Source organism: Mirounga leonina, unplaced genomic scaffold, assembly GCF_011800145.1.
Source record: "Mirounga leonina isolate KUSES-001 unplaced genomic scaffold, KU_Mleo_1.0 Mir_91, whole genome shotgun sequence".
NCBI lineage: Eukaryota > Metazoa > Chordata > Mammalia > Carnivora > Phocidae > Mirounga > Mirounga leonina.
In genome coordinates this window covers 17369613-17384780 of record NW_023270839.1, presented here as the reverse complement: position 1 = coordinate 17384780, position 15168 = coordinate 17369613, and the positions used below count along the sequence as shown (strand labels likewise).

Sequence of the window (15168 nt, the reverse complement as noted above, 5' to 3'; positions counted from 1 at the left end):
CATCAGTTGTACAAGAAGCAAACATAAAAATGTTTGAAAAGTTGTATTTTGGTTAAGAGCAAAAATTTCTAAGTTGATTATCTTTCAGACTCAAGTCATATTTCAGTGCATCAACTATATATGCTTAAATATTTTTAGTTGAGATATACTTAGAATTTTCTGCTTTCCAGCAATCTTAGAGCAGTAACAGTGACAACTAGAGTAAAGAAAAAAAAAAAAAAATCAGGCACCAGCAATGGAGGGAGGCACAGTTGAGAATTTTGATATTTGGATATGAAATAGATGATTTTCATTGCCCCTTTCTTCCAATTTTCCTCCCTCTACCCAAAGCCAGGTATAATCCATGCTTCTGTTTGGGGATCTAATACTTCTTCTAGATCTAGTCTCTCCCGAATTATTACATGCTTCCAAGTTATCTTTTTATCCTGGCCTCTATCTCTTCAAATCTTCCAATCAACAAAACTTCGTTCCATTCCTTTATTAACTCTGGCCCCACCAAGTCATTCTGCAGGTAGTAGAAGGGTGATTGTCCTATTTCTGAAAGGTTGCTACACCCCATTCAAAACCTTTTCTCTTCCTTTCTAACAGCCACAGTTCTAATCAAGAGACCCAGTAGCCGCAGCACCACGAGATTATATAAATAGATGAAAGGGTTTGGTGGATAAAAAAATGAAAATATTAAAATAGAATCAGAACAAACAACTTCGCCACTTGAAATTTAAGAAAATTTGGCCTTGTATTAAATCATTTTACCTTTTATTTTTTTTTTTAAAGATTTTATTCATTTATTTGACAGAGAGACACAGCGAGAGCAGGAACACAAGCAGGGGGAGTGGGAGAGCGAGAAGCAGGCTTCCTGCCGAGCAGGGAGCCCGATGTGGGACTCGATCCCAGAACCCTGGGATCATGACCTGAGCCGAAGGCACACGCTTAACGACTGAGCCACCCAGGTGCCCCATTTTATCTACTTTTAAATCTAGACCACTTAGTGGAAGGTCAAGAACACCCAAAGGAATGGTTGGCTATTCTGTCTTGTTATGATTCTATCATGGCAGTTCCATGTCTAGGATATATACCATTGTGTATGTACCATATGTACCATTCCATGGTACAACAGCTCCTGTCTGTGAAATCAAGCCATTTATTATCTTAGTTGGCAAAAAGTGGATGAGATGTTAGAAGCACAAATTTAACAAATACTATTTTATTACTTAAAAATACATAGTGATCAAAAAAAAATACATAGTGATCGTAAGGGCACATGTCACAAATTACAAAAGAAAAATGTACAGGGAAAGGTAGAGACAAATGTGTTAAATGACAATAAGGTACCCATTCATATGGAGTCCATGAAGAATAAAACACTTCTTTGTTAGTTAGACAAGGCCAAGGATAGATACAGCGCTATGCAGAAAATGCCAGTTACCTAGAACTGTATCTTTACTAAAAAGTAGCAGTGTGCTGGTAGTGTATCTAAACATGTCCTAAACTGAATTATAGCATACACAGGTCCAGTGTTCCACAATACAACCATTGGTTTTAGGCAGGAATCTGTGAGAGATTTGGCTGCCTATCCTGCTGAAAGAGCAAAGCCCCGGGACTGGTTAACTTCCCCACCTTCCACAAAGCTTTGTTCAGGAGATTTTGGAACGTGGTGTCAAACACCCCACTCATTGCTGCTCCTAGTTCCCTCAGAACAGACACTGTGGACTCATCACTGGCATTCAGAATCCGTACAAAGAATTTACTCCACCATTCACCATCTTTTAGCCTAAAAATATATAAAACCATTTCCATCAAGATTAGACATAAAAGAATTCTGTATTTAAATCAGTGGTACATATATGCACTAAATGATTTAAGGTAATAGCTAGAAGTCTAGGGTTAGAACTCATTCAAGTAATCCTTTCAAAGCCCAGGGTGGAACTATGAAAAAGAGAGGAGAGCCGTAATACAATGCACGTAAAGAGAAAGTCTCTGATCTGAATCCACACATTGCCTCTGTGTGCTAAGATGCAGTACTGCTCTACAAAAAGAAGACAAGCGAATTTTGCTCCTCTCCTCTAACTTTCCTAAAGTCTAGGTCATTAGACAGACTGCAGTTCTCCTTTTCCCCCTGCCCAGAGTTTTATTATCTTCACAGTCCTCCGAGAATCCTAAGCTTGACTGAAGTAACTACTGCTATGGTGTTTAACTTCCTTGGTTTTTTAAATAAGAGAAGCTTCTATTATCGTACAAGGCAGGGTTGTTAGGAAACGCCAGCTGACCCTACCTGTTTGTTTGTGTTCAACCCCCCTAGGACCACAGCCCACTGGAGATACCCGAATTTATCTACAGGTCTTACATTATACTTAAAGCCTATTTTTAATAAAGTATGTTTCAGAGACAAATAAGACTGGCCAAATTCTGAATTAAATAAATAAAAAAATACAATTCACTTGTTGGGAGTAGGGGGAATGGAGAAGGGGTATTAAATTCCCAATACTGTTTTTTTTTTTTTTTTTTAGCCAAAGAATATACAAATAAGTTGATATATGGGGAGCTTATTCTGGGAAGTTATTAGCTATGATAAGCTAAAGTGGAACATGGGATATTTAATAAGTTTTATAAGTAGGCTTGAGGGAATACTATGGTTCTGAGACCAAGCAGCTCTTATGAAGGGAGCATTTACTTCTCCAAGGAGACTCAGTTCTCTGCTTTGGTTCCCATTCATTAAATAAATAACAGTCTAAAATTAGTATATAATTTAGAAATTTAATTCTCTTCAAGAGATGCTTATTAACTTTGATAACAATAGCTATTAAAAAGGGGTATAAGACTAATGTCAATTAATTATAAAATTATTCTCACGAAATGTTTCTATTAACACTTCTAGAATGAGAGGCTTCCGCACCACAGTCACAATCTATAGGATACATCTAGGTCCAGAATGATGTCCTGAAGTCTGAATGATTTGATTCTTATTTTTAATTAGCAATTCCTTTGTTCTGCACTAGATGCTCCACTGACACTCTAGTGAAAACTGGTTGAAATTAATAGAATCATGGCATTTGGACTAAGAAAACTAAGGCTGCCCAAGCAGAGGGCACCCAAGAGGGAGAGAAAATTATTTGGATAGGCAAAGACCCTGAAATCGCCAATACTTACTCAGAAATATTTTGGCTAAGTTTCCAGAGGGACCCATCCCAGAAGACCTGTAGGTGTTCCTTGAACAACAGTAAATGTGCTAAATCTGCTATACCAAACAGATCTACCTGAAATCACAAAAAGCACCATCAGCTAAAATAATTCTCTGCTACTATCATGGCACTCTATTTATGTAGAAAGTTGAAAGTTATTATAGTGTTTAAGTTTATCTTATGACATACATTTTAGTAGACTGTTCCCTACCCTTACCATAAAGGGAGAAGCTCCTCAAAGAAGTGATCAATAGAGCTAACTCTAGGAATTATCCTTAAGAACAAAAGGTGAGAACAAAATTATCCTGAAGAACAAAAATATACGGACTGTCAAATTCAAATTTGTAGACCTACTGAATGTGCATGGACTCTAGCTGTGATCTAAACATGGTCCACATGACTAGTTCAAGTTCATGATACATTTTCAATCAGCAAATGCCAAACGTCCAGAGATGAGTCAGAAGGGGTTTTGTATATAACGCTACCATACAAAGCACTTTACACTTGTAATGTTCTTTTTATATACATTATTTCATTTAATCCTCGCAACAATTCTGATACACACAGAGCAGATTGTTATCCTTATTTTACAAAGATTACAGAAAATTACTTACAAAAGATCACACAGATGAGTGATGGAAATGGCCCTGACACTTAGGTTACTGAGTTAGTCATGTGTCTGCACGTGTATGTGTACCGTCTTCAATGCTGTGACAGAAAAATGGTATATTTTGCTTGACTTGGTGAAATTTGAAAACTAGGTCATCTATTCCAGGGGAGACAATATCAGTAAACACTAGCTTTCATGGTTTATCTATGGAAGGAAGAGATTAAGAAACCCTCTCCATATTTGCTCAGGCTTGTTTTACACTTACCTGGTAGGGAGAAGAACAGTTAGCCAGGATCTTTTGTCCTTCTAGGATGTGTACAGTCCGAAAGCCACTGAGGATAAAAACATCAGGCTGTACCCTGAGGTCAACACTGTAGGAAAAGTCCACTATCTTCAAAGCTTGATCGTTCTTATTATAATCATAGGGATCGTGGATTCTAAGCCCAGATTTAAGAGAAAGAGATAATAAAAATAGGCCATGAAAGAAGCTGCAGAGCTGCTCTTTAAAAAAAAGAGAAAAAAAAAAGAAAAAAAAAAAGGTATTGCAGGTGCGTCTTAGCTATGCCAACAGCTCCCTCCAGTGGTTAGCTATGAAAATGCAACTGTAAGAGCAGTGGCGGTGTCCAGCTAAGGGGGGAATGTTGAGATTAGCCTAGTGACACAAGGATATCTAAACCATAATGTACAGCCACCACAAAACATTTATCATATTATATTTATTACATAAAACAAGTACTGGAAGTAGAGTACAAGCCTCTGTCTTATACTAGACACATTAATATGAACAGCAGCAATGATTTACACACTGATGAGAATTATGAAAGAAATTAAGCTTTTATAGATGTCATAGCCTTTCTTGTTCACTACTATAGATTAGGCTTTCCAAGTGTCATTCAGATTCCTCCTTCTCAGAGTTTAACTGAAATAACAATAAGGCTGTTTTTGTGTAAGATGCCACCTATACTGTAAACTATCCTGTTTTTATTAAACTAACACCTCTCTTACTCTTATCTGTAATGCCAACCGTTATTTATAACTCCCAAAACAAACAAACAAAAGAAAACCTAATAACAATAACTCACTACTAATTATATTTTCCTTGGGTTTATCTATCCCATGCAATAAAGCTACTCTCCAAGGAGACATATAACTATTTATGTGAGAGAAAAGAACGAATTATTTTTGTGTTCCTTGTCTCTGCTTTCCTCAGTTCCCTCAAATCCCTGATTAGTATCAGTGATAGATGCTATATTTTTAAATACAGGCTTTGACTAATCCCATCACATACCTCCACAGCACAGAATGATATATTTTACTTTAAAATTTACAATTGCGGGGCACCTGAGTGGCTCAGTTGTTAAGTGTCTGCCTTCGGCTCAGGTCACAATCCCAGAGTTCTGGGATCGAGCCCCACATCGGGCTCCCTGCTCAGCCGGAAGCCTGCTTCTCCCCCCTGCTTGTGTTCCCTCTCTCGCTACGTCTCTCTGTCAAATAAATAAATAAAATCTTAAAAAAAAAAAAAAAAAGTACAATTGCTCCCATTTTTCCATAGCACAAGATACAAGATTTTTTGGCCATCATAAAACTATTTATTTGCTGCTCTGTGTTCACCCCTTGCATTTGATGGCTAAATGGGGTTTAATTTGACCACTAAGCCCTTTTTCTTGGCATAGTTTGCATTTGCACTCTGGTTTAGCCACTTCTCTTGGCAATTACCTCAATTTGGCCTGACTTAAGCTTTGGTTTTGAAACTGAGAAGTGCCCTGGTTTTGCTAGCATCCTCCCTCAATCCGCACTGGCCCCACTCAAAGAAAGACTACACAATCTATTTCACAGTCCTCCAAATCTTCATATTTTATATCTCTTCTTGCCAGGAATCATCACAATACTCAAGAGTGGTCAATTTTTTTTTCTGAATTAATGTATTTCCTCAATGTATTTTTTTCTTTGAACTCTTTTAAACTATTCCCCTTGATTATTGACTTTTAGATAGCAAATACTTTAACATACTGTGTTCCTCAATATGGCATTTATCGAGAGGCAAAAGGAAATGGAAACTGTCCATATTTTAAGAGAAAGTTGACAGAATTTTAAGAGAATGAAAAGGACCAACCTGTTTCTAAGAATCAGACTCCTTGGACTCAAGTCACCATGGATTATTTCTGCTCTGTGTAATTTCTCCACTATTGTCAAAAGGTTATAAATAACCAACATTATTATTTCATGGGTAATAAGTTCACTGTGTTCAAGAAGATCCTAGAAACAAAGGACAGAAAATTCACTACTTCTTAAGTTGCAGTGACTGTACTTACACTCAATACCTTGCCACCTGCTGCTTTGTACTCCTTGTTGCTCTCTACTAGGATCTGGCTCTTTCACAGGCTGGGTCTTTGTCCCAGTTCTAACAACACTGCTCTCCTCTAAGACTATAAGGATTTATTGAAATAAGGGATGAAGAGCATCGAGGATTAGCCAGGCCCATAATAGGTGCTCTATAAATGGTAGTTTCAAAATACCCTCATTCCAACCTTTTTAGAAAATTCATATTACCATCAAAATATGCAACAACACCTCTTAAGAACATTCCAGGGGCACCTGGGTGGCTCAGTCAGTTGAGCGGCCAACTCTTGGTTTTGACTCAGGTCATGATCTCAGGGTTCTGGGATCAAGCCCTGCATTAGACTCCGCACTCAGCACAGAGTCTGTCCCCCTCCCTCCCCCTCGGCTCCTCCCCCTTCCTTGGCATGCACATGCATGCACGCTCTCTCTCTCTCAAATAAATAAAATCTTAAAAAAAAAAAAAAAGAACATTCCTAAGAATAAAATGATATACTGTGTTTGGGTTCTAAAAATAATCTACTGAGGGACAGCATAGATAAAACAAGAGTAGCAAAAATAGACCATTCCTTATGTAAAGAGTTTGAAAGTTGCCACTCTGTCCTAACAAATAAAAAGCTGAACAGACTGAAAAATCAACTCTTCTAGGATCTGTAAGCATGGTGGTGGTGGTGGAGGGGGTTCCTCACACTTCTGTGAGTTTTATGTCTAGGAGCTAGATCAGGTTCTCACAGCAAATGTTGGAGAAAAATTCTCCTTATGCTTCCAGAGGTGGAGGGAGAGAGGAACCATTTTGAAAGAGGCCAGAGCACTCTGTTCTTAAAAAGCTCTGTCGTCAGGAGAAACTAGTTAACTGGAGCCTAACCTGCTAGAGTATTATCTGAGCCTACTTGACCTGGGGAAGGGAAATACCCAACTTCAGCCCACTCTAGTCATCATGTCCCACCTAAGGGAGGGGAAATACTTGTGAGGTGCACAGTCCAGAGGCATAGGCTCACTATAAAAGAACATAAAGCACAGAATTATGCAATGCTTTCCTTCCCTTCACACCTTATCACCACATTATTAAAGGGCTATCTATAGCAATTCCTTTTACCCAGTACTTCATGTCTGGCTATCAGGAAAAGTTAGGGGCGCCTGGGTGGCTCGGTCAGTTAAGTGTTGCCTCTTGGTTTTGGCTCAGGTCATGATCTCAGGGGTGGTGAGATGGAGCCCCGCCTCAGGCTCTGGGCTCAGCGGGGAGTCTGCTTGAGATTCTCTCCCTCTGCCCCTCCTCCCACTCACACACGTGCATGTGCTCTCTCTCAAATAAGTAAATCTTTAAAAAAGAAAAAGAAAAATTTTATGATACACTAAAAGTCCAAAAACACAATTCGAACAGACAAAGCAAATATCAAAACCAGACATGGAAAGAATATTGGAATTATCATACCAGGAATTTAACATAAGAGTGGCCATGAGCCGATGATGAACACAGTTAGATGACTGGGTCATTGCACAATTCTGTCTATTTTTGTCCATATTTGAAAACTGACATACTAGGGGTGCCTGCCTGGCTCAGTCAGTGGAGCGCGTGACTCTTGGCCTCAGGGTCGTGAGTTTGAGCCCCATCTTTCTTGGGTATAGAGATTATGTTCTTTTAAAAAAAGAAAAGAAAAAGAAAATTGACATAATAAAAAGTTAAAAAAAAGTGCCAAAGAAGTTTTTGGCCAAAACAACTTGGGAAAGGAAAATGATCAATGCTTCTAGTTTATAATTTAGTTGGTCTATTTCTAGAAGGTTAACAGGAATCTCGCACTAAACTCCCTTGGTAAATGGAGCACAAATCTCTCTATTTAAGGACTCTATTCATATTATTCAAACCTGAAGGGTGAAGCAGTTTATATACTGGTGCCAAACAATACAACCATCTTGGTACTGGTAACAGCTGCACAGATGATCATACTCCTCATTTAAACGTTCCTTTAACTTGAGGTTGATATAAAAGTCCCATGGGACAGGGTGAGCTGATACCTGTAAGAAATTTTAAAAATAAGAGCTATGAGAATCTCTGGTTATGGCTGGCAGGTTGAAAACATTTCCTCCAGCCTTTATGATACCCCAACAGAAATAATAGTAAAGGAATGTTTTAAAAGTCATAAATCTATAATAAAAAACACAGCAGCAGCAAATTCTGGAAGCTGGAAAGGGAACACTAAGAGGTAACAATCCACTTAGCTGACCCAAGGAAAGCTGATTCTAGCAGTAGAGAAAGCTGAGGGCAACCAACTTTACACTACAGGACCATCTTCCCACAGTATAAAACTGATGGCACCAATTACCTAGAGAAGGGTGGAGGTGGGGCTACCACAGAAGTGGTTGAACTGTATTAGGAGGAAGTTAAACCCCAGATTCCCCTGCCTCTCCTCCATTCTAGAAGACCAGAAGTCTACCCCTAGAAAGTATAAAGCCGAAGGGCTCTGGGCTAGAGGTCACCAGGCACTGTTAACGGGGGTTGGGGGGAGTTTATATATCAAATGTTAAGATGCACCTGTCCGCCCCTCCCGACTAATTTTCCCACTTAGCTTCCAAGAAGCTAGCAACCAGGATTATTTGCTCCAGAAAGGATATTAGAAGTTTTCTCTGAAGGATCTGATCAGCTCAAAAGAAAAGACCTGAAAGATTGAGGCCTTTTATTGAATGGCTAAGCAAGATCTTCTTACAGTGAGGCCCAACAGCTGTCCAGGTCCTGTATATACAGAGCTTTCAATTAGCTTTTAGAGTCCCACACTTAAATATGAATAGAGAGTCCAAGACTTGAAGAAAGCCTCTAATATGAAAGACAGAGCTCAAAACAGACAAAAGGAAACAGATGATGCAGGGAGAAAAAAGTTTAAAGCATCGTAAATGCACGCAGAGAAAGAATATTCCATCTTTGAAATGAAGTGCAGAATGTTTTAAAGAAGAAAATTCTGAGAATAAAAAAGAGCTCTGGCAAATCAAATGCATGACAAAAGAAATGAAAAACCCAATAACAAGTCTGGAAATAAAGCTGACAAAACATTCCAGAAAGTAAAGCAAAAAGACAAAGAGAAAAGGAGAAAAAAAGATAAGATTTTTAAAGGATCTCTAAGATACCCCATATCCTAATAAAAGGAATTCTAGAAGGAGAGAACAGAAGACTGAAAAGAAGAAATAATTTATTCTTTGAAGAAAATTTCTCAAAACTCAAGGAGTTTCCACATTGAAATGGCCATCCAGTGTCTAGCATATGGGCAATAATAGATTTTTACCAAAACATGTATTTGTGGAATTTCAGAATACTGGGGACAATTCTGGGGATAAACAGAAGAAGACTCTACAAGGATTCAGGGAGAGGGAAAAATAGTCTTACACAAAAAATGGCAAAAGACTTTAAAAAGAAAGGCCACAAGCCAAAAGATAATCAACCTTATCTTCAAAATTCCAAGGAAAAAAAGTTTTGAACCTAGAATTCTAATATCCAGCCAAACTACCAATCAAGTAAAGATGTGGAATAAAAAATTTTCTGACATGAAAGGTTTCAAAAAAATGTATATCCCATGCATCCTTTCCCGGGAGGCTACTAAAATATGAGGGCTTAAACCAAAAAGAAATAAAAATGGGAGCCAATATTACTGGGCGTCTAACATAAGAAAGAGGTAATGTGATTCCCTAGGATAATGGTGAATGGAAATGTCAAAAGGGGTGTGTGTGTGTGTGTGTGTGTGTGTGTGTGTGTGTCCCAGAATGTAATCTGTCCAGATTGGAGCAGGCCAGAAAATTTCAGCATATTTCCTCAAAAAGATAGAATTAATAGAATATTTAGTATGTTTGGACATACTAAGAGATTTACATGATTGCCTCTCCTTTTTGATATCTGATCCTGGCACATAATGCTGAGTGATTTTTTGATGTCTCACCGACTTTTCTATCAAGAAACTTATGGACTATTCAAAGGATTTGATGGTACCATGGGACCATAGTTACTGCTTCAACCCACATTATTTTTTTAAAAAGTAACGCAAATGACAAAGAATCAGTCCCACCTTTATTATGGTTAACTCTGCAGAGTTTCTTGGTGTCACCCAGAATAATCTGTAATCTTCACATATTAGGTATTCTTGTTTAATGCAATAATCTTCATTACCTGTTGAGAAGGTTTGATTCCATTTAAAAATCACTGTGAATATGTACAGCCCCTTAGCTTTTACCTCCTGGTTTAAGGGCTAAAGGTACTTTATATCTGCCAGTGAGCAGTCAGTTAGAACACTTTTCAAAATCATTTGTTAAAAGTTGAAAGAGGGGAAGACAGACTCCATATTGTTACCGGGACATGAACTTATCAATGTGTCAACCTCTATAATCTGTTTCTTTTTCATTTGTCTTTTTACATGAGTTTTTTTGTTTTGTTTTAATTAAGTAAACTCTACCCCCAATGTGGGGCTCGAACTTACGACCCTGAGATCAAGAGTTGCTCAAGCAACAAGCTCAAGTACAAATAATCACTTACTCGTATAGTGTCATACAAAAAAAAACCCCATTTGTTCAATGATACTTACCCAATTCAATTTCCTTTTCTATTTCCAACTTAGGCATTGGTCTATCTTCTATAAAAAACTCTGCAGAGGCCCTCAGCTCCATTAGAGATTTTAGTAGTTGTCTGCGATACTGTGGACACCAGGGTGACTGAGTAGGGTTGTCTGGGGGGAAAAAAAAGTTAAAAAACCCCATCACCCCCCAAACCTAAAATGGGTGTTATAAACAGAGGAGAGGAAAAAACACAAGACTGCACAATCAACACGGCTAACCTAACAAAACTCATCTACTTCAGGTCTTTATGGTGTTCAGTTAATACTGATTCATTCTAGAAATTGCACAATTTATGGGAACTTTTCTAGAGAAAAAAACCACATAGCTCAGTTTGCTGAGATAAATAAGTGTTCAGTAGACATGGAGGTAGAGGTTTGCTTACAGGTGGTATGTATGAAGCTACCTGCAGTCTCATTAGTAAGTTCCAGTTTCTCAGGAATTTGAAGACATCTGATGGAAGAGGAACTTGTAACTGAGGCAGAAGACCCTGAGAGCCCAGAGGAGTGTGTGGCTTCGCGGCTGTCTTCAATAATTGGGCTGAAAGAACCACAAATCAGTCAGTCCTCATAGGGATAACAGATATCACTTTATCTTTGTTATTTTATTTTATTTGATATTCATTAGTCTAATTTTCTTTTTTTTTTTTAGATTTTATTTATTTGAGACAGAGAATGAGAGAGAGAGAGCACATGAGAGGGGGGAGGGTCAGAGGGAGAAGCAGGCTCCCTGCCGAGCAGGGAGCCCGATGCGGGACTCGATCCAGGGACTCCAGGATCATGACCTGAGCCGAAAGCAGTCGCTTAACCAACTGAGCCACCCAGGTGCCCTCATTAGTCTAATTTTCAAAGTCTATATCTTCCTGAAACAGATACAGATTCATAATCAGAATTTATCTACTCTGGTTGACAGGCAATGCTCAGCATTAGATTTTCTAAATTTATGCTTTATTTACCTAATCTATAGCAAATGCCTAATCTACATCTATTCTAAACTACTGAGAAACATTGACTAAGATACTTTTTTCTTGTTTATCCTTTCTCTAGACATTTTACTCTTTAATAAGAAAAGATCAAGAAAGAAAAAGGGAAACCCAAATCACTCAAGGTGAATACATGCTAAGCAAATGTGATAAAAAGTTTACTGGACAAAAATTTGAAAATGCAGTTTTAAAAGCACAAATTGGCAAATTAAAGAATATTCCTAAAACCAACATTCATTTAGCCAACTTTTAAATATACAGATTCTATGCGATTCCTTCATACCATTCTTTATTCATTTCCACCTCTCCATTAAAAGAGACTTTATTTTTTTTTAAAGATTTTATTTAGGGGCACCTGGGTGGCTCAGCCATTAAGCGTCTGCCTTCAGCTCAGGTCATGATCTCAGGGTCCTGGTATCGAGCCCTACATTGGGCTCCCTGCTCAGCGGGAAGCCTGCTTCTCCCTCTCTCACTCCCCTTGCTTGTGTTCCCTCTCTCATTGTCTCTCTCTCTGTCAAATAAATAAGTAAACTCTTTAAAAAAAATAAAGATTTTATCCATCTATTTATTTATTTATTTTTGAGAGAGACAGAGTGAGCGAGAGAGAGCAGGGGGAGGGGCACAGGCAGAGGGATAATCTCAGCAGACTCCACGCTAAGCATGGAGCCTGACCCGGGGCCTGATCTCATGATCCTGAGATCATAACCTGAGCTGAAATCAAGAGTCAGATACTTAACTGACTGAACCACCCAAGCGCCCCTAAAAGATACTTTAAAAAAGTACACTTCTGGGCACCTGGGTGGCTCAGTGGGTTAAGCTTCTGCCTTCAGCTCAGGTCATGATCCCAGAGTCGTGGGATCGAATCCACATCCGGCTCCTTGCTTAGCAGGGACTCTGCTTCTCCCTCTGCCCCACCCTGCCCCTCCGCCCCAAGCTAATGTTCTCTCTCTCTCTCTCAAATAAATAAAATCTTTAAAAAAAAAAAAAGGACACTTCTAGTTGCCTATCTGAAATTAGTATCAAGCTATTTTACCATTATTTAAAATTTAGTATTAAAGGAAAAATAAAATGCCCCCTGTCTCCCCATCAGGTATACTTTGCCAAGTTTTCTCAAAGACACCAGAATCCTCTGGGGGCTCTCAGTCTCATAACCATCCAAATTTACTTCTTCTAACTCTCATACTCAAATCAATTACCAAATCCCACCACCACTTTATCAGGGGGAGTCCTACTGTCATGTAAAGCACTTAGCACGGTACCTGGCAGGTAGTGAGAACCTGATAAATGATCGCTCTGACAAGCACACACAGAATAAGAGATCACTCAAACAATCTGGTTTGTGCAACCTACAATCACCTGAGCTTCTTGACGCTGAGAGTTGGATTGTAGATGGTGCCACAAGCAGTCTGCTGGTCCTCAGAGATCTTCACATCTAGATCCTCCTCCTGCAGCAGTCTCTCAGGATCAGAAGGGAGATCCTTCAAGGACACTATCTCATGAAAAGGAGTGGATACAAAACGAGCTGCTCTGGCGAAGTCACAAGTGTCTTCTGGGTTAGGACATATAGTTACATTCCTGAAACCTGTGATAATAGCATCCTCACTCAAGGGCTCAATTCCTGTAAATTCATCCTGAAATAAAAAACACATAAAGTTTAGCTGAAATATTTCAGTGAGAATATGGAGGACCTACCTTTTTTACTCAGAGAGACAAACATTAGATAAGTGATTTTCAACATAGGGTACAGAAGTAGCATATTAGAATCTCTAGGAAAGATAATTTTAAAAAGCACATCATAATATCTGAGGGAAAAAGTTTTATATCATGAAAATAGCAAACTATGTATTATCAAAAAAATATACTGTGAGGATTCTCCAAAGGAAAAATACTGGATAATGATTTTTTGCCCAACCAATTTCACCTAAGAACTAGAGGAATAATATTTTTCTTCTGGCTTTGACCTAGAAAATGTTCTGATAATCTGCTATCCTCCTAGCTTTTTTCTTCTACACCAAATATTGAATTTTTATTTTATTTCTTAAAGATAATTCACAGTCACAGTAGAAAATATTGAATAGATGGGTGCCTGGGTGGCTCAGTTGGTTAAGTGACTGCCTTCAGCTCAGGTCATGATCCCAGGGTCCTGGGATCGAGTCCCACATCAGGCTCCCTGCTCTGCGGGGAGCCTGCTTCTCCCTCTCCCACTCCCCCTGCTTGTGTTCCCTCTCTCGCTGTGTCTCTCTCTGTCAAATAAATAAATAAAATCTTTAAAAAAAAAAAAAGAAAAGAAAATATGGAATACAAAGTATAAAAAAAAGGAAAATTTTTAAAATATTCCTTTGTCTTTCAAAGATTTATTTATTTATTTTAGAGACCGTGTATGTGCAAGCAGGGGAAGGGGCAAAAGGAGAGAGAGAATCTCAAGCACACTCCCTGGATGAACGTGGAGCCTGACACAGGAGGCTCCATCCCAGGATCCCGAGATCATGACCTCAGCTGAAATCAGGAGTCAGACACTTAACTGAATCAGCCACCCCTTCGTCTTTCAAAGTAATACATGTTGGGGCGCCTGGGTGGCTCAGTCATTAAGTGTCTGCCTTCGGCTCAGGTCATGATCCCAGAGTCCTGGGATCAAATCCCGCATTGGGCTCCCTGCTCTGCGGGGAGCCTACTTCTCCTTCTCCCACTCTCCCTGCTTGTGTTCCCTCTCTCGCTGGGTCTCTCTCTGTCAAAATAAAATAAAATAAAATAAAATCTGAAAAAAAAAACCAAAAAACAAAAAACAAAGTAATACATGTATATGGTTTAAAAAGTCAACTAGTTGAAAAGGATATATAGTGAAAAAGTCTCCCTCTGGCACTTGACCCTCATCTCCCCTCCAATTACTATTCCCCAGAGGCAACGGTTGTTACCATACATATCTGGTAGGTTACATGCATACATTTAAGCGCATATACTTAAAAAAGGGGTTTTAGGGCCATTTGGCTGGCTCAGTTGGTGGAGCACGTGACTCTTGGTCTTGGGGTCATGAGTTCAAGCTCCGTGTTGCATGTGGAACCTACTTAAAAAAAAATAATAATAATAAATAAATGGGTTTTATAACAAGTAAAATTATAGCATATATGCTAGTATATTTTGGCTATTATAAATAATGTTGCTGTGATCATTCATGTACAGTATTTTTAAAAATGTAAACATGTTTTTAATTGTCTTGGATATATACCTAGGAGAGAATTGCTAGGTCATACATATGGTAACTCTATTTTTAACATTTTGAGAGACTACCAAACTGTTTTCCAAAGTGGCTGCACCATTTTATAATCCTACCAGCACTGTATGAGGGTTCTAATTTCTCCACATCCTCACCAACACTTGTTATTTTCTTTGATTATAGCCATCACAGTGCATGTGAAGTAGTATCTCACTGTGGTTGTGGATCTACATTCTCTAATGAATAATGATGTTAATGTGCT

The 15168-nt window shown here is 38.6% G+C and overlaps 1 protein-coding gene across 1 annotated transcript in view; it reads right to left on the bottom strand.

The window, feature by feature from the left end:
* Nucleotides 1-895: 895 nt before the first annotated feature.
* Nucleotides 896-15168, bottom strand: part of BUB1B (BUB1 mitotic checkpoint serine/threonine kinase B) — a 50639-nt gene continuing 36366 nt past the window's right edge. Inside the window, exons 15-23 of the mRNA XM_034994047.1 lie at nt 13052-13326; nt 11120-11253; nt 10686-10826; nt 10173-10273; nt 7990-8139; nt 5903-6045; nt 4055-4226; nt 3148-3254; nt 896-1771 (exon numbers count right to left, since the gene is read on the bottom strand). Coding sequence (XP_034849938.1) covers nt 1540-1771; nt 3148-3254; nt 4055-4226; nt 5903-6045; nt 7990-8139; nt 10173-10273; nt 10686-10826; nt 11120-11253; nt 13052-13326 — 1455 coding nt within the window. The 3' untranslated portion in view covers nt 896-1539. The remainder of the gene's footprint in view (nt 1772-3147; nt 3255-4054; nt 4227-5902; nt 6046-7989; nt 8140-10172; nt 10274-10685; nt 10827-11119; nt 11254-13051; nt 13327-15168) is intronic.